Source organism: Manis pentadactyla, chromosome 6, assembly GCF_030020395.1.
Source record: "Manis pentadactyla isolate mManPen7 chromosome 6, mManPen7.hap1, whole genome shotgun sequence".
Lineage (NCBI taxonomy): Eukaryota > Metazoa > Chordata > Mammalia > Pholidota > Manidae > Manis > Manis pentadactyla.
This window is the reverse complement of record NC_080024.1, coordinates 133,264,057-133,284,517: the sequence shown is the minus strand read 5'-3', so window position 1 is coordinate 133,284,517 and position 20,461 is coordinate 133,264,057. Positions and strand designations below refer to the sequence as shown.

Genomic DNA, 20,461 nt, shown 5'->3' with positions numbered 1-20,461 from the left:
GTGCTTTGTTATTTTTATGTTGGTGGCTGCATAGTCACCAACACTTACCTCTGGAGTCCTTTCTCACAGCCTCTGCTTGATAACTCAGTAACATCAAACAGCACATCCAGAGTTGAACCTGCCTTCCTCTCAAACTTGCTTCTCTGTTCTTTCATTTATTCATTTAGTCTTGCAGCATATATTTATTTACTATCTTTTACAGTCCAGACAATTTTCGAGGCATCAGGGGTACAAAGTTGAGACATAAATTGGACTCAAGGAGGTATATTGTGCTTGGTATATTTCCTCCTGTTGCCTATTTCGTTAATGGCATGGGATCTACCTGGACAGTTCTCATTTGATTATCCCATAATTCATCCACCACGTCCTCTCAGTTTGCTACACTCCTTTGATTCTTCTCTTACGTCTCTTTCAGGATTTAAACTTGATGCAACTCTCCATTTGAGGGAGCTAGCGTGATCTTTAGAATAATAGAGTAATACCAACCAGAATGTGAATTCTGGCTCAACCACTTAGGTCTGTACACCCCCTTGTAAGTTATTAAAGCCCATTTAATCTTTTTTTTTTTTGTAGATAATTATTTTTTATTAAAGGGTAGTTGATACACAGTATTACATTACATTAGTTTCAGGTGTACAACACAGTGATTCAACATTTATATACATGATAATTCTAGATACCAGCTGTCACCATACCAAGTTGTTACAATATTTTGACTATATTCCTTATGCTATACATTACATCCCGGTTACTTATTTACTTTACAATTGGAAGTGTGTACTTTTTTTTTTCTTTTTTTACTGAATAAATGATTTATTCATTTGAAGTACTGTAATATTTTCTTTTTTTTTTGTTTTTTGTTTTTTGTGAGGGCATCTCTCATATTTATTGATCAAATGGTTGTTAACAACAATAAAATTCTGTACAGGGGAGTCAGTGCTCAATGCACAATCATTAATCCACCCCAAGCCTAATTTTCGTCAGTCTCCAATCTTCTGAAGCATAACAAACAAGTTCTTACATGGAGAACAAATTCTTACATAGTGAATAAGTTACATGGTGAACAGTACAAGGGCAGTCATCACAAAAACTTTCGGTTTTGCTCATGCATTATGAACTATAAACAGTCAGTTCAAATATGAGTACTCATTTGATTTTTATACTTGATTTATATGTGGATACCACATTTCTCTCTTTATTATTATTATTTTTAATAAAATGCTGAAGTGGTGGATAGATACAAGATAAAGGTAGAAAACATAGTTTAGTGTTGTAAGAGAGCAAATGTAGATGATCAGGTGTGTGCCTGTAGACTATGTGTTAATCCAAGCTAGACAAGGGCAATAAAACATCCACGTATGCAGAAGATTTCTCTCAGAACAGGGGGGTGAGGTTCTAAGCCTCACCTCTGTTGATCCTCAATTTCTCGCCTGATGACCCCCCTGCGACTGTGCCTGTCTTAGGTTGTTCCTCCCTTGAGGAATCTTACCCGTCTCTGGCTAACCAGTCATCTTCCAGGGCTATACAGGGAAATGTAAAGTTGGTAAGTGAGAGAGATGCCTTATTGTTTGAAATGGTTAGCTTTTTACTTCTTTGCATATTTATGCCCTGTAGCTTCTATGCCCAGCATTTGTCTTGAGGTATCTTTACCACTTGGAAGAATTATGATACTCGGTAAATTTGATATGAGGCACGAATTCTATTTAAGGGTTGTAATTAGGAAAGAAGAAGAAAAGCTATAGAAGTAGCAGGTGGAAGAAAACATGGGAAGATTGATTATTTCTTTGACATATCTTCTTGTAGAGTAACTTCAGCATGTATAGGTTTTAAACTACTAATTAAATTGTGCACACACATTAACATAATAGGAGTATAGTTACATAACCAAAGCATACCTGTAATTACCAGCCATCTCCAGTGAAACCAAGAAAACCAGTTAGGCACCTTAGGCATTTGTGAAAACTTATCTATGATATGGTGGATATTGTCCAACAACTTGAACAATCTGAGAGAAATCAGACAAATTAAAACAACCCATTCCTGGGGACTATTCACATCCCATATGTTCTTTTAACAGTAAATAGTCTGTAGTTGTAAGATTTTGGAGCGCTACAATTTGCACTTCTCCTAATTCTTGGTTGAGTTCCCACAGTATAGATCGAGTCAAATTTGTTGTTTTACTGTATGCACAGGCCAGCGTAGATATCTCCTTCTTCGTTCCCATGGCAAGTCCAGGAACTGGTGGGATGAGTGCATCTACAGCTGTAGCAGTGCGTGGATCTTTGTTGGGGTTTTTTTGATGATCATCTTCTGGCATGAGTCTTCCAGAGAGTGCTGATGTTGGAAGTTCTTTTTCATATCATATCTTAGTTCATTTTCGGGGTAGCCCAATTAGGCTTTGATCCTCTGTATAAACACAAACAGACCCTTTGCCTACACTTTTATATCCCTTTATACCCTTGTGTAGAACTCATTGGAGGTTACCACACAGGAACTGCCTTTTTTTTTTTTTTTTTTTGGTATCACTAATCTACACTTACATGACGAATATTATGTTTACTAGGCTCTCTCCTATACCAGGTCCCCCCTATAAACCCCTTTACAGTCACTGTCCATCAGCATAGCAAAATGTTGTAGAATCACCACTTGCCTTCTCTGTGTTCTACAGCCCTCGCATTTCTCCCACCCCCCCATGCATGCTAATCTTAATACCCCCATACTTCTCCCTCCCCCTTACCCTTCCCTACCCACCCATCCTCCCCAGTCCCTTTCCCTTTGGTACCTGTTAGTCCATTCTTGAGTTCTGTGATTCTGGTGCTGTTTTGTTCCTTCAGTTTTTCCTTTGTTCTTATATTCCACAGATAAGTGAAATCATTTGGTATTTCTCTTTCTCCGCTTGGCTTGTTTCACTGAGCATAATACCCTCCAGCTCCATCCATGTTGCTGCAAATGGTAGGATTTGCCCTTTTCTTATGGCTGAGTAGTATTCCATTGTGTATATGTACCACATCTTCTTTATCCATTCATCTATCGATGGACATTTAGGTTGCTTCCAATTTTTGGCTATTGTAAATAGTGCTGCGATAAACATAGGGGTGCACTGATCTTTCTCATACTTGATTGCTGCATTCTTAGGGTAAATTCCTAGGAGTGCAATTCCTGGGTCAAATGGTATTTCTATTTTGAGCTTTTTGAGGAACCTCCATACTGCTTTCCACAATGGTTGAAATATTTTACATTCCCACCAGCAGTGTAGGAGGGTTCCCCTTTCTCCACATACTTGCCAACAGTTGTTGTTGTTTGTCTTTTGGATGGTGGTTATCCTTACTGGTGTGAGGTGATACCTCATTGTGGTTTTAATTTGCATTTCTCTGATAACTAGCGATGTGGAGCATCTTTTCATGTTTCTGTTGGCCATCTGTATTTCTTTTTTGGAGAACTGTCTGTTCAGTTCCTCTGCCCATTTTTTAATTGGGTTATTTGTTTTTTGTTTGTTGAGGCGTGTGAGCTCTTTATATATTCTGGACGTCAAGCCTTTATCGGATGTGTCATTTTCAAATATATTCTCCCATACTATAGGGTTCCCTTTTGTTCTATTAATGGTGTCTTTTGCTGTACAGAAGCTTTTCAGCTTAATATAGTCCCACTTGTTCATGTTTGCTGTTGTTTTCCTTGCCCGGGGAGATATGTTCAAGAAGAGGTCACTCATGTTTATGTCTAAGAGGTTTTTGCCTATGTTTTCTTCCAAGAGTTTAATGGTTTCATGACTTACATTCAGGTCTTTGATCCATTTTGAGTTTACTTTTGTATATGGGGTTAGACAATGGTCCAGTTTCATTCTCCTACATGTAGCTGTCCAGTTTTGCTAGCACCATCTGTTGAAGAGACTGTCATTTCGCCATTGTATGTCCATGGCTCCTTTATCAAATATTAATTGACCATATATGTCTGGGTTAATGTCTGGATTGTCTAGTCTGTTCCATTGGTCTGTGGCTCTGTTCTTGTGCCCGTACCAAATTGTCTTGATTACTACGGCTTTGTAGTAGAGCTTGAAGTTCGGGAGTGAGATCCCCCCTACTTTATTCTTCTTTCTCAGGATTGCTTTGGCTATTCGGGGTCTTTGGTGTTTCCATATGAATTTTTGAATTATTTGTTCCAGTTCATTGAAGAATGTTGCTGGTAGTTTCATAGGGATTGCATCAAATCTGTATATTGCTTTGGGCAGGATGGCCATTTTGACGATATTAATTCTTCCTAGCCACGAGCATGGGATGAGTTTCCATCCGTTAGTGTCCCCTTTAATTTCTCTTAAGAGTGACTTGTAGTTTTCAGAGTATAAGTCTTTCACTTCTTTGGTTAGGTTTATTCCTAGGTATTTTATTTTTTTTGATGCAGTTGTGAATGGAGTTGTTTTCCTGATTTCTCTTTCTGTTGGTTCATTGTTAGTGTATAGGAAAGCCACAGATTTCTGTGTGTTGATTTTGTATCCTGCAACTTTGCTCTATTCCGATATCAGTTCTAGTAGTTTTGGGGTGGAGTCTTTAGGGTTTTTTATGTACAGTATCATGTCATCTGCAAATAGTGACAGTTTAACTTCTTCTTTACCAATCTGGATTCCTTGTATTTCTTTGTTTTGTCTGATTGCCGTGGCTAGGACCTCCAGTACTATGTTAAATAACAGTGGAGAGAGTGGGCATCCCTGTCTAGTTCCCGATCTCAGAGGAAATGCTTTCAGCTTCTCGCTGTTCAATATAATGTTGGCTGTGGGTTTATCATAGATGGCCTTTATTATGTTGAGGTACTTGCCCTCTATTCCCATTTTGCTGAGAGTTTTTATCATGAATGGATGTTGAACTTTGTCAAATGCTTTTTCAGCATCTATGGAGATGATCATGTGGTTTTTGTCTTTCTTTTTGTTGATGTGGTGCATGATGTTGATGGACTTTCGAATGTTATACCATCCTTGCATCCCTAGGATGAATCCCACTTGGTCATGGTGTATGATCCTTTTGATGTATTTTTGAATTCAGTTTGCTAATATTTTGTTGAGTATTTTTGCATCTACGTTCATCAGGGATATTGGTCTGTAGTTTTCTTTTTTGGTGGGGTCTTTGCCTGGTTTTGGTATTAGGGTGATGTTAGCTTCATAGAATGAGTTTGGGAGTATCCCGTCCTCCTCTATTTTTTGGAAAACTTTAAGGAGAATGGGTATTATATCTTCCCTGTATGTCTGATAAAATTCCGAGGTAAATCCATCTGTCCCAGGGGTTTTGTTCTTTGGTAGTTTTTTGATTACCGCTTCAATTTCATTGCTGGTAATTGGTCTGTTTAGATTTTCTGTTTCTTTCTGGGTCAATCTTGGAAGGTTGTATATTTCTAGGAAGTTGTCCATTTCTCCTAGGTTTCCCAGCTTGTTAGCATATAGGTTTTCATAGTACTCTAATAATTCTTTGTATTTCTGCGGGGTCCGTCATGATTTTTCCGTTCTCATTTCTGATACTGTTGATGTGTGTTGACTCTCTTTTCTTCTTAATAAGTCTGGCTAGAGGCTTATCTATTTTGTTTATTTTCTCGAAGAACCAGCTCTTGGTTTCATTGATTTTTGCTATTGTTTTATTCTTCTCAATTTTATTTACTTCTTCTCTGATCTTTATTATGTCCCTCCTTCTGCTGACCTTAGGCCTCATCTGTTCTTCTTTTTCCAATTTTGATAATTGTGACATTAGAACATTCATTTGGGATTGCTCTTCCTTTTTCAAATATGCTTGGATTGCTATATACTTTCCTCTTAAGACTGCTTTTGCTGCATCCCACAGAAGTTGGGGCTTAGTGTTGTTGTTGTCATTTGTTTCCATATATTGCTGGATCTCCATTTTGATTTGGTCATTGATCCATTGATTATTTAGGAGCGTGTTGTTAAGCCTCCATGTGTTTGTGAGCCTCTTTGCTTTCTTTGTACAGTTTATTTCTAGTTTTATGCCTTTGTGGTCTGAAAAGTTGGTTGGTAGGATTTCAGTCTTTTGGAATTTTCTGAGGCTCTTTTTGTCGCCTAGTATGTGGTCTATTCTGGAGAATGTTCCATGTGCACTTGAGAAGAATGTATATCCTGTTGCTTTTGGATGTAGAGTTCTATAGATGTCCATTAGGTCCATCTGCTCTGCTGTGTTGTTCAGTGCTTCCGTGTTCTTAGTTATTTTCTGCCCGGTGGATCTATCCTTTGGGGTGAGTGGTGTGTTGAAGTCTCCTAGAATGAATGCATTGCAGTCTATTTCCCCCTTTAGTTCTGTTAGTATTTGTTTCACATATGCTGGTGCTCCTGTGTTGGGTTCATATATATTTAGAATGGTTATATCCTCTTGTTGGACTGAGCCCTTTATCATTATGTAGTGTCCTTCTTTATCTCTTGTTACTTTCTTTGTTTTGAAGTCTATTTTGTCTGGTATTAGTACTGCAACCCCTGCTTTCTTCTCGCTGTTGTTTGCTTGAAATATCTTTTTCCATCCGTTGACTTTTAGTCTGTACATGTCTTTGGGTTTGAGGTGAGTTTCTTGTAAGCAGCATATAGATGGGTCTTGCTTTTTTATCCATTCTATTACTCTGTGTCTTTTGATTGTTGCATTCAGCCCATTAACATTTAGGGTGACTATTGAAAGATATGTAGTTATTACCATTGCAGGCTTTAAATTCGTGGTTACCAAAGGTTCAAGGTTAGCCTCTTTAGTATCTTACTGCCTAACTTAGCTCGCTTATTGAGCTGTTATATACACTGTCTGGAGATTCTTTTCTTCTCTCCCTTCTTATTCCACCTCCTCGATTCTTCATATGTTGGGTGTTTTGTGCTGTGCTCTTTCTAGGAGTGCTCCCATCTAGAGCAGTCCCTGTAAGATGTTCTGTAGAGGTGGTTTATGGGAAGCAAATTCCCTCAGCTTTTTTTTGTCTGGGAATTGTTTAATCCCACCATCATATTTGAATGATAGTCGTGCTGTATACAGTATCCTTGGTTCAAGGCCCTTCTGTTTCATTGTATTAAATATATCATGCCATTCTCTTCTGGCCTGTAGGGTTTCTGTCGAGAAGTCTGATGTTAGCCTGATGGGTTTTCCTTTATAGGTGACCTTTTTTCTCTAGCTGCCTTTAAAACTCTTTCCTTGTCCTTGATCTTTGCCATTTTAATTATTACGTGTCTTGGTGTTGTCCTCCTTGGATCCTTTCTGTTGGGGGTTCTGTGTATTTCCGTGGTCTGTTCGATTATTTCCTCCCCCAGTTTGGGGAGGTTTTCCGCAATTATTTCTTCCAAGATAGTTTCCATCCCTTTTCCTCTCTCTTCTTCTTCTGGTACCCCTATAATACAGATATTGTTACTTTTGGATTGGTCACACAGTTCTCTTAATATTGTTTCATTCCTGGAGATCCTTTTATCTCTCTCTATGTTAGCTTCTGTGCATTCCTGTTCTCTGGTTTCAATTCCATCAATGGCCTCTTGCATCCTATCCATTCTGCTTATAAACCCTTCCAGAGTTTGTTTCATTTCTGTAATCTCCTTTCTGGCATCTGTGATCTCCCTCCAGACTTCATCCCATCTCTCTTGCGTATTTCTCTGCATCTCTGTCAGCATGTTTATGATTCTTATTTTGAATTCTTTTTCAGGAAGACTGGTTAGGTCTGTCTCCTTCTCTGGTGTTGTCTCTGTGATCTTTGTCTGCCTGTAGCTTTGCCTTTTCATGGTGATAGGAATAGTTTGCAGAGCTGGGATGAGTGACAGCTGGAAGAACTTCCCTTCTTGTTGGTTTGTGGCCCTCCTCTCCTGGGAGAACAGCGACCTCTAGTGGCTTGTGCTGGGCAGCTGCGTGCAGACAGGGCTTCTGCTTCCTGCCCGGCTGCTGTGGAGTTTATTTCCGCTGTTGCTGTGGGCATGGCCTGGTTTGGGCGGCTGCTCCAAAGTGGTGGAGTCGCGTTGGAGCGTGAGTGGCTGGGAGGCTATTTATCTCCATAAGGGGCCTCCCTGCTCCCTGAAGCCCAGGGGTTAGGGTTCCCAGAGATCCCCGGATTCCCTACCTCTGGATTAAGTGTCCTGCCCTGCCCCTTTAAGACTTCCAAAAAGCACCCGCCAAAACAAAACAACCACCACAAAAAAAAAAAAAGTGGCCGCTCGTTTTTCTTTATTCTCCGGTGCCAGCCTCAGGCATCTGCTCACCAGTCATGCTGCGCTGTTTCCCTGGTATTGGGGTTCCTATCCCTTTAAGACTTCCAAAAAGCACTCGCCAAAACAAAATAGCAAAAAAAAAAAAAAATGGTCGCTCGCTTTTCTGGTGTCCTCCGGCGCCAGGCCTCTGGTGCCCGCTCACTGTTATTGCTGCCCTGTTTCCCTAGTATCCAGGGCCCCCCGCGCACGCACTGTGTCTGCGCTCTGGCCCGGATGGCTGGGGCTTGGTGTTCAGCAGTGCTGGGCTCCGTCTCCCTCCCGCTCTGCCTATTCTTCTCCCACCGGGAGCTGGGGGGAGGGACGCTCGACTCCCGCCGGGCCGGGGCTTGTATCTTACCCCCTTCGCGAGGCGCTGGATTCTCTCAGGTGTGGATGTGGTCTGGATATTGTCCTGTGTCCTCTGGTCTTTATTCTAGGAAGAGTTGTCTTTGTTATATTTTCATAGATATATGTGGTTTTGGGAGGAGATTTCCGCTGCTCTACTCACGCCGCCGTCTTGGCTCCCTTCCCCCGTTTAAGCTTATCTACCTAGTGTGTAAAATTGGAAAACATAATGAGCTTACTTAGGGGCTGAAGGATTGAATGCCATAACTTGCTCTCCTCTTACCCTGGTGAGTAGCTTCACCTTCCATCCATCTATTTATCCACTTGCACCATTCCAAAACTTGGGTACCATCCTAGATGCTTGCATTTCCTCTTCTGTCTTCCTGTATCTAGTCAGTCATTGAGTCTTCAGTGTGTATGCCCAAATTTTATTCCGATAAGTGTGTTTAAAAACTTTTTAAGCCCTCATCTTTTGCCTGTACAATTGTAGTGGTCTCCTTACTCTCTCTCAGCTGACCATTTGGTCTTTTAAAAGCCCATTCAGTTTTTTTCTCTGTTGTGCTTAAAAATCTTGTAGTCATATCTCATGAAGTCCACACTGCATTGCCTGGGAATTCTCTTCAACATTTTGCTTGACTCATCTTCTTTATCATCTCATCTCCTGTCACTCTCCTAGAGGCCTATACTCTGACTAGGCTTTCACAAGTCTGTATCTTTCCATATCTTCTTCCTCCCTTCTCTGCTTAGCAAACCTCAGTCGTATTTTAAGGGCCAGTTCAAGTCTACCTCTTCTGTGATGCCTTTCTAGATTTTCCCTAATATATCTTTTGTCTTTCACTGTACTGTGTACTTTTTTTTCTAGTAAAGCATTGTTGCATTTATTTGACTTCTTGAATTTACAAACTTCTTGATGAAAGCAACATCTCATACTCATTTTTATACCCACAAAGCCTGTCACAGTACCCAGCATATAATAATGCCTACTTTATATCTGATGAATGAGAACAACGTGGAAGTTTCGTGGAACAGAGACTGGCAGAAAACAAATGTCCGGAGGTGCTTAGTCATTACTAATCATGTTTGTAAAGCTGTTTGGCACATTGCCTTTCCCAGTTTGTTAGTTTCCCTGACTGGAATAAAGTAGAAATCCTTACTGAGCTATTCAAAACCCTTTATAGTAACATTCTCCCATCTGTCTTTCTAGTACTTCTTTTGTTGATACTCTTATTTGAGATTATGTTCCCCAGCCTAACAAGATTCTGCTGTGTATCTCTTGTTGATCCTCACCCTTTGATTTGTTGAGAGTCTTGTGCTAATGAAGCCACTGTTGCTGATGAAAATGTGTCTGAGTAGAAATAGGCATAACAAGAGCTGCTGTACAAATCCTGTTTTCTAATTGGGACTATGTGATAATGTTAAAAGTCCCTCTCTTTTGTAACACTTATTTTTCATAATGTACTTTAGCACTCACCACATATTACTTTAGTTGTATGTATCTATTATCTGCTAACATATGAGACTTTTTGAGAGCAAATGTTGTGTCTTATTTATCTTTGAAGCTCCTGGGTCAACTGAAATTTTTCATTTTAATGAGTGGAATGATACGGGTTACTCACAAGAGGTCACTGTTGTCTAGGGTATTGGGATGTTTGAATACACATTTGAGAAGGGTGTAGGCTAGTACTGGCAAGGGAAGCAGAGCAGAGTTAACAATAGTAGCCAACTTTTCACATTTACTGATATCCAGACATTTTACATGTATTATTAACATGTATAATCATCAAAACTTCATGAGGTGGTGCACTAATTTTCCATATTTAACAGATTTAGAGACTGAGGTGCAGAAAGGTTAAGTAATTGGCCAGGGTCGGGACTGTAGAACTCAGGCTGGTCATTACTGTGCTTTAATGCCTTCCAGTGAGTATAGAGAATTGGAAACAGAAAACTGGTCCACTTAGAGCAAGATGAGGGCTGAGTGTTTTCTTATGAAAGGACTGATCTCTAGTGATCTTCTCTTTGACAAAGTCCAAGATTTATGATAATGGATATGGACAATACTTCTTAAAACTAATGTGAATACACTTCCCTTGGGGTTCCTGTTAAAATGCAGATTCTGATTCTGTAGGTCTGGGTCGGGACCTGAGATTCTGCATTTTGACAAGCTCCCAAGCAATAACAGTGCTGCTTCATTGTGGACTTCATTTTAGTAAGAGTTTGGAAGGTTCCATGCCAAAGATATTTTGTATGTGACTCTATAAAGTTCTCATCTGGAAATTTTAACATGTTTTGTGTCCTTAATTGGATACGTGACTATGAATTTGCTATGGTATTGAAATACTGAGACTGTGGCACTAGTTCTTTATCCTGGTTCTATTCTAGAATCATCCGAGTAGCTATAAAAAGTAATGTTCAGGCTACACTCCCGACCAATAGAATATCTGATGAATGGGCCTTTATGTTTAAATAAAATTCACAAGTGATTAGGGTGCTCAGCCGAGATTTAGAATTATTAGCAAACTAATTTATTAAACTCTTTTAGAACCTAGGGTGTTCCTTTTCCTGTTTACCAAATCTGTTTTGAAAGAAATACTGTACCATGAAAGTTCCTGAGAATTAAGATAAACTTGGCATAAAGAGGGGACTAAATGTTAAGTAAATGAAGGTTATCATTACTGCAGTGTTTTGATTAAAGCTTGTGCTGTTGGTAACCTAGGGTTCATCTTATAAGGAATAAGAATAAAAATGCTAATACTTTTTTCTGGTGAGATATTCTGTGAATTCTTGTTTCGCTTACTTTTTTTTTTTTGGTATCATTAATCTACAATTACATGAAGAACATAATGTTTACTAGGCTCCCCCCTTCACCAAGTCCCCCCCACATACCCCTTCACAGTCAATGTCCATCAGCGTAGTAAGATGCTGTAAAATCACTACTTGTCTTCTCTGTGTTGCACAGCCCTCCCCATGCCCCCCCCACACTATACATGCTAATCGTAGTGCCCCTTTTTTTTTTCCCACCCTTGTCCCTCCCTTCCCACCCATCCTCCCCAGTCCCTTTCCCTTTGGTAACTGTTAGTCCATTCGTGCGTTCTGTGATTCTGCTGCTGTTTTGTTCCTTCAGTTTTCCTTTGTTCTTATACTCCACATATGAGTGAAATCATTTGGTACTTGTCTTTCTCCGCCTGGCTTATTCCACTGAGCATAATACCCTCTAGCTCCTTCCATGTTGTTGCAAATGGTAGGATCCGTTTTCTTCTTATGGCTGAGTAATATTCTATTGTGTATATGTACCACATTTTCTTTATCCATTCATCTACTGATGAACACTTAGGTTGCTTCCATTTCTTGGCTATTGTAAATAGTGCTGCGATAAACATAGGGGTGCATCTGTCTTTTTCAAACTGGGCTGCTGCATTCCTAGGGTAAATTCCTAGAAGTGGAATTCCTGGGTCAAATGGTATTTCTATTTTGAGCTTTTTGAGGAACCTCCATACTGCTTTCCACAATGGTTGAACTATTTTACATTCCCACCAGCAGTGTAGGACGGTTCCCCTTTCTCCACATACTTGCCAACAGTTGTTGTTGTTTGTCTTTTGGATGGTGGTTATCCTTACTGGTGTGAGGTGATACCTCATTGTGGTTTTAATTTGCATTTCTCTGATAACTAGCGATGTGGAGCATCTTTTCATGTTTCTGTTGGCCATCAGAATTTCTTCTTTGGAGAACTGTCTGTTCAGCTCCTCTGCCCATTTTTTAATTGGATTATTTGCTTTTTGTTTGTTGAGGTGCGTGAGCTCTTTATATATTTTGGATGTCAACCCTTTATTGGATCTGTCATTTATGAATATATCCTCCCATACTGTAGGATACCTTTTTGTTCTATTGATGGTGTCCTTTGCTGTAGGGAAGCTTTTCAGCTTGATATAGTCCCACTTGTTCATTTTTGCTTTTGTTTCCCTTGCCCGGGGAGATATGTTCATGAAGAAGTTGCTCATGTTTATGTCCAAGAGATTTTTGCCTATGTTTTTTTCTAAGAGTTTTATGGTTTCATGACTTACATTCAGGTCTTTGATCCATTTTGAATTTACTTTTGTGTATGGGGTTAGACAATGATCCAGTTTCATTCTCTTACATGTAGCTGTCCAGTTTTCACAACACAATCTGTTGAAGAGACTGTCAATTCCCCATTGTATGTCCATGGCTCCTCTATCGTATATTAATTGGCCATATATGTTTGGGTTAATGCCTGTAGTCTCTGTTCTGTTCCACTGGTCTGTGGCTCTGTTCTTGTGCTAGTACCAAATTGCCTTGATTACTGTGGCTTTGTAGTAGAGGTTGAAGTTGGGAAGCGAGATCCCCCCCCTGCTTTATTCTTCCTTCTCAGGATTGCTTTGGCTATTCGGGGTCTTAGGTGGTTCCATATGAATTTTAGAACTATTTGTTCCAGTTCGTTGAAGAATGCTGTTGGTATTTTGATAGGAATTGCATTGAATCTGTAGATTGCTTTAGGCAGGATGGGCGTTTTGACAAAATTAATTCTTCTTAGCCAAGAGCATGGGATGAGTTTCCATTTGTTAGTGTCCTCTTTATTTCTCTTAGGAGTGTCTTGTAGTTTTCAGGGTATAGCCTTTCACTTCTTTGGTTAGGTTTATTCCTAGGTATTTTATTCTTTTTGATGTAATTGTGAATGGAATTGTTATCCTGATTTCTCTTTCTATTGGTTCATTGTTAGTGTATAGGAAAGCCACAGATTTCTGTGTATCAATTTTGTACCCTGCAACTTTGCTGTATTCTGATATTAGTTCTAGTAGTTTTGGAGTGGAGTCTTTAGAGTTTTTTATGTACAATATCATGTAAACCTGCAAATAGTGACAGTTTGACTTCTTCTTTACCAATCTGGATGCCTAGTATTTCTTTGTTTTGTCTGCTTGCCATGGCTAGGACCTCCAGTACTATGTTGAATAACAGTGGGAAGAGTGGGCATCCCTGTCTTGTTCCCGATCTCAGAGGAAATGCTTTCAGCTTCTCGCTGTTCAATATAATGTTGGCTGTGGGTTTATCATAGATGGCCTTTATTATGTTGAGGTACTTGCCCTCTATTCCCATTTTGCTGAGAGTTTTTATCATGAATGGATGTTGAACTTTGTCAAATGCTTTTTCAGCATCTATGGAGATGATCATGTGGTTTTTGTCTTTCTTTTTGTTGATGTGGTGCATGATGTTGATGGACTTTCGAATGTTGTACCATCCTTGCATCCCTGGGATGAATCCCACTTGGTCATGGTGTATGATCCTTTTGATCTATTTTTGAATTCGATTTGCTAATATTTTGTTGAGTATTTTTGCATCTACGTTCATCAGGGATATTGGTCTGTAGTTTTCTTTTTTGGTGGTGTCTTTGCCTGGTTTTGGTATTAGGGTGATGTTAGCTTCATAGAATGAGTTTGGGAGTATCCCCTCCTCCTCTGTTTTTTGGAAAACTTTAAGGAGAATGGGTATTATGTCTTCTCTGTATGTCTGATAAAATTCCGAGGTAAATCCATCTTGCTCGGGGGTTTTGCTCTTGGGTAGTTTTTTCATCATCGATTCAATTTCGTTGCTGGTAATTGGTCTGTTTAGATTTTCTGCTTCTTCTTTGGTCAGTCTTGGAAGGTTGTATTTTTCTAGGAAGTTGTCCATTTCTTCTAGGTTTTCCAGCTTATTAGCATATAGGTTTTCATAGTGTTCTCTAATCTTTGTATTTCTGTGGGGTCCATTGTGATTTTTCCTTTCTCGTTTCTGATTCTGTTGATGTGTGTTGACTCTCTTTTTTTCTTAATAAGTCTGGCTAGAGGCTTATCTATTTTGTTTATTTTCTCGAAGAACCAGCTCTTGGTTTCATTGATTTTTTTTTCTATTGTTTTATTCTCAATTTGATTTATTTCTTCTTTGATCTTTATTATCTCCCTCCGTCTGCTCACCTTAGGCCTCATTTGTTCTTCTTTTTCCAATTTTGATAATTGTGACATTAGACTATTCAGTTGGGATTGTTCTTCCTTCTTTAAATATGCATGGGTTGCTATATACTTTCCTCTTAAGACTGCTTTTGCTGCATCCCACAGAAGTTGGGGCTTTGTGTTGTTGTTGTCATTTGTTTCCAAATATTGCTGGATCTCCATTTTAATTTGGTCATTGATCCATTGATTATTTAGGAGCAAGTTGTTAAGCCTCCATGTGTTTGTGAGCCTTTTTGCTATCTTTGTACAATTTATTTCTAGTTTTATACCTTTGTGGTCTGCAAAGTTGGTTGGTAGGATTTCAGTCTTTTGGAATTTACTGAGGCTCTTTTTGTGGCCTCATATGTGGTCTATTCTGGAGAATGTTCCATGTGCACTTGAGAAGAATGTGTATCCTGTTGCTTTTGGATGTAGAGTTCTATAGATGTCTATTAGGTCCATCTGTTCTAGTGTGTTGTTCAGTGCCTCTGTGTCCTTATTTATTTTCTGTCTGGTGGATCTGTCCTTTGGAGTGAGCGGTGTGTTAAAGTCTCCTAAAATGAATGCATTGCATTCTATTTCCTCCTTTAATTCTGTTAGTATTTGTTTCACATATATTCGTTCTCCTGTATTGGGTGCATATATGTTTATAATGGTTATATCCTCTTGTTGGACTGAGCCCTTTATCATTATGTAGTGTCCTCCTTTATCTCTTGTTACTTTCTTTGTTTTGAAGTCTATTTTGTCTGATACTAGTAATGCAACACCTGCTTTTTTCTCTCTCTTGTTTGCATGAAATATCTTTTTCCATCCCTTGACTTTTAATCTGTACATGTCTTTGGGTTTGAGGTGAGTCTCTTGTAAGCAGCTTATAGATGGGTCTTGCTTTTTTATCCATTCTGTTACTCTGTGTCTTTTGATTGTTGCATTCAGTCCATTTACATTTAAGGTGATTATTGAAAGATATGTACTTATTGCCATTGCAGGCTTTAGATTCGTGGTTACCAAAGGTTCAAGGTTAGCTTCTTTACTACCTTACTGTCTAACTTAACTCACTTATTGAGCTATTATAAACACAGTCTGATGTTTATTTCTCTCCCTGCTAATTCCTCCTCCTCCATTCTTCCTATGTTGAGTGTTTTGTTCTGTGCTCTTTTTAGGAGTGCTCCCATCTAGAGCAGTCCCTCTAAAATACCCTGTGGAGGTGGTTTGTGGGATGCAAATTCCCTCAACTTTTGCTTGTCTGGGAATTGTTTAATACCTCCTTCATATTTAAATGATAATCGTGCTGGATACAGTATCCTTGGTTCAAGGCCCTTCTGTTTCATTGCATTGAATATATCATGCCATTCTCTTCTGGCCTGTAATGTTTCTGTTGAGACGTGTGATGATAGCCTGATGGGATTTCCTTTGTAGGTGACCTTTTTTTTTCTCTCTGGCTGCCTTTAATACTCTGCCCTTGTCCTTGATCTTTGCCATTTTAATTATTATGTGTCTTGGTGTTGTCCTCTTTGGGTCTCGTCTGTTGGGAGTTCTTTGTGCCTCTGTAGTCTGATCAACTGTTTCCTCCCCCAGTTTGGGGAGTTCTCAGCAATTATTTCTTCAAAGACACTTTCTATCCCTTTTTCTCTCTCTTTTTCTTCTGGTTCCCCTATAATGCGGATATTGTTCCTTTTGGATTGGTCACATAGTTCTCTTAATATTATTTCATTCCTGGAGATCCTTTTATCTCTCTCTATGTCAGCTTCTATGCGTTCCTGTTCTCTGGTTTCTATTCCGTCAATGGCCTCTTGTATCTTATCCATTCTGCTTACAAATCCTTCCAGAGATTGTTTCATTTCTGTAATCTCCCTCCAGACGTCTGTAATCTCCCTCCGGACTTCATCCCTTAGCTCTTGTATATTTCTCTGCATCTCTGTTAGCATGTTTATAATTTTTATTTTGAATTCTCTTTCAGGAAGACTGGTTAGGTCTATCTCCTTCTCAGGGGTTGTGATTTTGGTCTGTATCAAATTTTTCTGCCTTTTCATGGCGATAGAGATAGTTTGCGGAGCTGGCACAAGTGATGGCTGGGAGAACATCCCTTCTTGTTGGTTTATGGCCTTCTTCTCCTGGGAGAACAGCGACCTCTAGTGTTTTGTGCTGGGCAGCTCTGTGCAGATGGGGCTTCTGATTCTTGCCGGCCACTATGGAGTTTAGCTCCGCATTTGCTGTGGGCGTGGCCTGCCTCAGGCTGCAACTCCGATATGGCGGAGCCGCGTTGGAGGTGAAATGGCCAGGAGGCTTTTTATCTCCATGAGGGGCCTCCGAGCTCCTGGCTGCCTAGGGGGTTAGAGTGCCCAGAGTTTCCCAGGATTGCCAGCTGCTGGGCTAAGTGTCCCTGGATGCTTCCGTTCAGCTGTGGGGTCCCTGTCCCTTTAAGACTTTCAAAAAGCACTTGCTTTTCTTTGTCCCAGGTGCACCAGCTGCGGGGACCCGCTCACAGGTCTTACTGTCCTTCCTGTTTCCCTAGTATCCAGGACCCCACGCATGCATTGTGTCTGCGCTCTGGTGCTGATGGCTGGGGCTCGGTGTTCAGCAGTCCTGGGCTCCCTCTCCCTCCCCGCTCCAACTCCTCTCCTCCTGCCAGGAGCTGGGGTGAGGGGCACTCAGGTCCTGCTGGACTGCGGCTTGTATCTTACTCCCTTCGCGAGGCGCTGGGTTCTCGCTGGTGTAGATGTGGTCTGACTCTTGTCCTGTGTCTTCTGGTCTTTCTTTTAGGAATAGTTGTATTTGTTGTATTTTCAAAAATATATGTGGTTTTGGGAGGAGATTTCCGCTGCTCTACTCACCCTGCCATCTTGGCTCCTCTCTCGTTTTGCTTTCTTAACTCACTTTATTTCTCTTTCCAACAGGGACTTCTTGCCAGGTGGTAGGAGAGATTATACAGTGCAAGTTCAGCTGAGGCAAGTTTGAAATTTTCTGTTACTTTAATTTTATACTTGCTAACTACGTATACTTGAAAATACGTAAGCATATTTGACTACACTCTTTAAGAGTAACTTTTTTCTTTTTTCTTGCAGACTTTGCCTGGCAGAGACAAGTTGCCCTCAAGAAGATAATTATCCCAACAGTCTGTGTATAAAAGTAAATGGGAAGCTGTTTCCTTTGCCTGTAAGTTGCTTTTTATTTACCATCCTTGCATGTAAGTTTAGGATAAATATTAACAAGTCAGTGACAACTTAGTAACAATGAACAGTCCTAGCACACAGATTAAATACTGTTTTCCACTAGAGCGATTCATGGTTCCTTGGAGAAATGGCCAATTCCAGGTCTGGGGGAGATAGAAAAGATGAGTCTGGAACATATTATGCCAGGAAGCAAGGAAGCTGTGAAAAATTCTTAGGATCTTATCAAATGGCATAGTAGCAGGGCAGGAATTATATTTATAGGACAGCATATGTGGTGGATGTTTGAAATATCCATGTCTGGGCCACGGATGAGATGGTGAATGGCAGACGCTGCTGAGAGCAACTGAACGTGGAGATCAAGGGACCAAGGTTGGGCCTTGATAATGCACACACTTGGGGATGGGATGCAGTAGTGTTTGACTGATAGCTATTGTTTAAGCAGTTAAGCAGTATATAGGCATTAACACTTGAGATAGATATATGCATATATATATAAATACATATTTGTACAATGTGTGGAACCTATTTCTGGCCCAACAGCTCTGGACTCATCAAATCTCTTAAAGTAACACATAGTTGCTGAACTGGACTATGTATCAGTCTCCACTGAGGCTTGAAATAAGATACTAAGTACATCTGTGCAGAAGGCCAGCAAACCATAATCAAAAAAGTCAGTAGAGCATTGGCTGTTTGTCAAGCAGTACAAAGCAGAGGTGTGTTTAACTGAAGAAGTGCTGTGAGAACAGTGATTCTACCAGTATGCTAAGTTTCCATTTCCACAGGCAGACTCCATTGTGATTGTTGAGAAGGAGTTGGGGGAGCTGTTTTGCATCTCTGCTGAGCACAAGGCTTGGCTCTGGAATAAGTATATGAGCAGCTGAGTAAGCCAGACAACATCGTCTAAGACTCTGGGATCTACCAGAGCCAAATGACTGTAATTGAGACCCAAAGTGAGGATGGCCCAAGGCAAAGGCCGACCCTTATTGTCAAAGATCAGACTCCTAGCTTATCAGGAGTTCATTTTGTCTGATAAACAGCCTGTGGATTTAGAGACCTGAGAAATACCTGTTTGATGAATTTTATAGAGCTTGAGCTAGAGCTACATTGCACCACTCTTTTTGAAAGATGTCTGTGAGGCTGAGATCATTTGGGGATAAAAGGGGGAAACTGCAGAGACTTAAGTAGATATGGTTGGGAGAAATGCCTGTAGGCCCCATGCATATTCAAAACCCAGGTTGGACATTTTGTTTTTCAGGTTTCTGGCTTTGAGCAGCCGTATAAATTTTTAGGCACTGTCTCTTAATCTGTTTGGGTTGTTCAAAGATCTGAACCAAGGAAGAAGCAACCTTATTTAGAGTGAAAGATGGCAGTGGATGGCCAGATGTTTGGCAGAGGAAACCTGGGAAAATCACAGATTGTGGAATGGCACTGCATACTTTCAGTGGCTGTTCATATCCAGTTTTCTCTGTCCAGGACATGCTAAGATTTCTTTGACTATGACTTTCATTTGCTACCTAATTCTCACCATCCTTGAGGAAAGATCTCACTATGAAGATCTTGTCTGAAGACTCACCTGAAGACCTATCTAATATCATGTGACTGATGACTGTGCTAGTCATGGGGACTTTGTCTGAAATGTGTGAATTTTTACTTAACACTCTAGCATTGCTGCAGATGATACGGTGGTTACAGATGTGTACATAGAAGTTCCACAAAAGTTTCCAAATGGATCAATCAGTGTTATGCTTTGGAATAGTATCTTCATCTGTGAGATCTGTAGCACCACTATGGGTAGCTTTGACTTGTTACTCTTTCAGTCCTTTTAAAAGAAGAGACATTAGGCAGTTGAGCACTTCTTTTGGAACAGTGTTACTCAGGCAGTCACTGCTGGTTTTTTCTCAAAGCACTTGAGTAATGTAATTACACTAGGCTATTTGTGAACATATCAGCCACTATGTGAAATACCCTCTTTCTCATGAGTCTGCCACTCACCTCTGGAGCCAGGGGCCTGCAATGGTTGTGAAGGAGGTGAAGACAGATTGCAAAAACAGAAGGCAATTGGGCATTGGGGGAGGAGAGGGGACTTGCCTAACCCTATAGGGCCATCCCAAAGATAAATGTCAGCCTTTCCCAAAGAAGCTTTTCATCTTTAGCCCTGTGAACTCCTATGGAACAAGTGACATAAATTTACATGCAACTGATAGAAAACTTAAAACCACCTCTTGATGCACAATTGCTATTGATTGCTATAATGAAATATGGAGCCTACTTATTAGGCTTTTCTTAGTATAAAGCAGGTTTATGAGAATCATGTCAGCAAACTGTAGCCTCTGAAGAAGAAACTCCAGTGGTTCTGTGGGAGTTAATATATTGAGCTCTTTACCACCATGGAAACCCTGAGGGACTTCGTTCCAATTGTAAGAAACATCAACAGGTTACAAAGAAGTTTAACATGTCCTTGCCCATGATCCTGGTTCATTGCACAGGTCCTGGAGGAATAAGCTTAATAAAGTCATGGAATCTCCCAGTAGAGCTCTGAGTATATTCCAGTTTGTGTTCTGGAACAAGTCTCTGTGTATGGCCTTATTGCAAAATCCGGTAACTGGAATCATGACGGTTGGCCACTGTACTGCAGGTACAAAGAGTAAACTGAAAGGGAGATGGTATTACCTTGGTAATAGAAATGCGTCCCTGGATTCTTTTTTTTTCTTTAATTTTGTTATCATTAATGTATAATTACATGAGCAACATTATGGTTACTAGACTCCCTCCATTATCAAGGCCCCACC

At 40.2% G+C, this 20,461-nt stretch overlaps 1 protein-coding gene across 11 annotated transcripts in view; it reads left to right on the top strand.

The window, feature by feature from the left end:
- The window catches only part of PIAS2 (protein inhibitor of activated STAT 2), a 128,587-nt gene that overhangs the window by 60,683 nt on the left and 47,443 nt on the right, over positions 1-20,461 (top strand). For all 11 annotated transcript variants that reach the window (XM_036918660.2, XM_036918664.2, XM_036918661.2 and 8 more), the window contains 2 exons: positions 17,397-17,447; positions 17,565-17,655. In XM_036918660.2, coding sequence (XP_036774555.2) covers positions 17,397-17,447; positions 17,565-17,655 — 142 coding nt within the window. The remainder of the gene's footprint in view (positions 1-17,396; positions 17,448-17,564; positions 17,656-20,461) is intronic.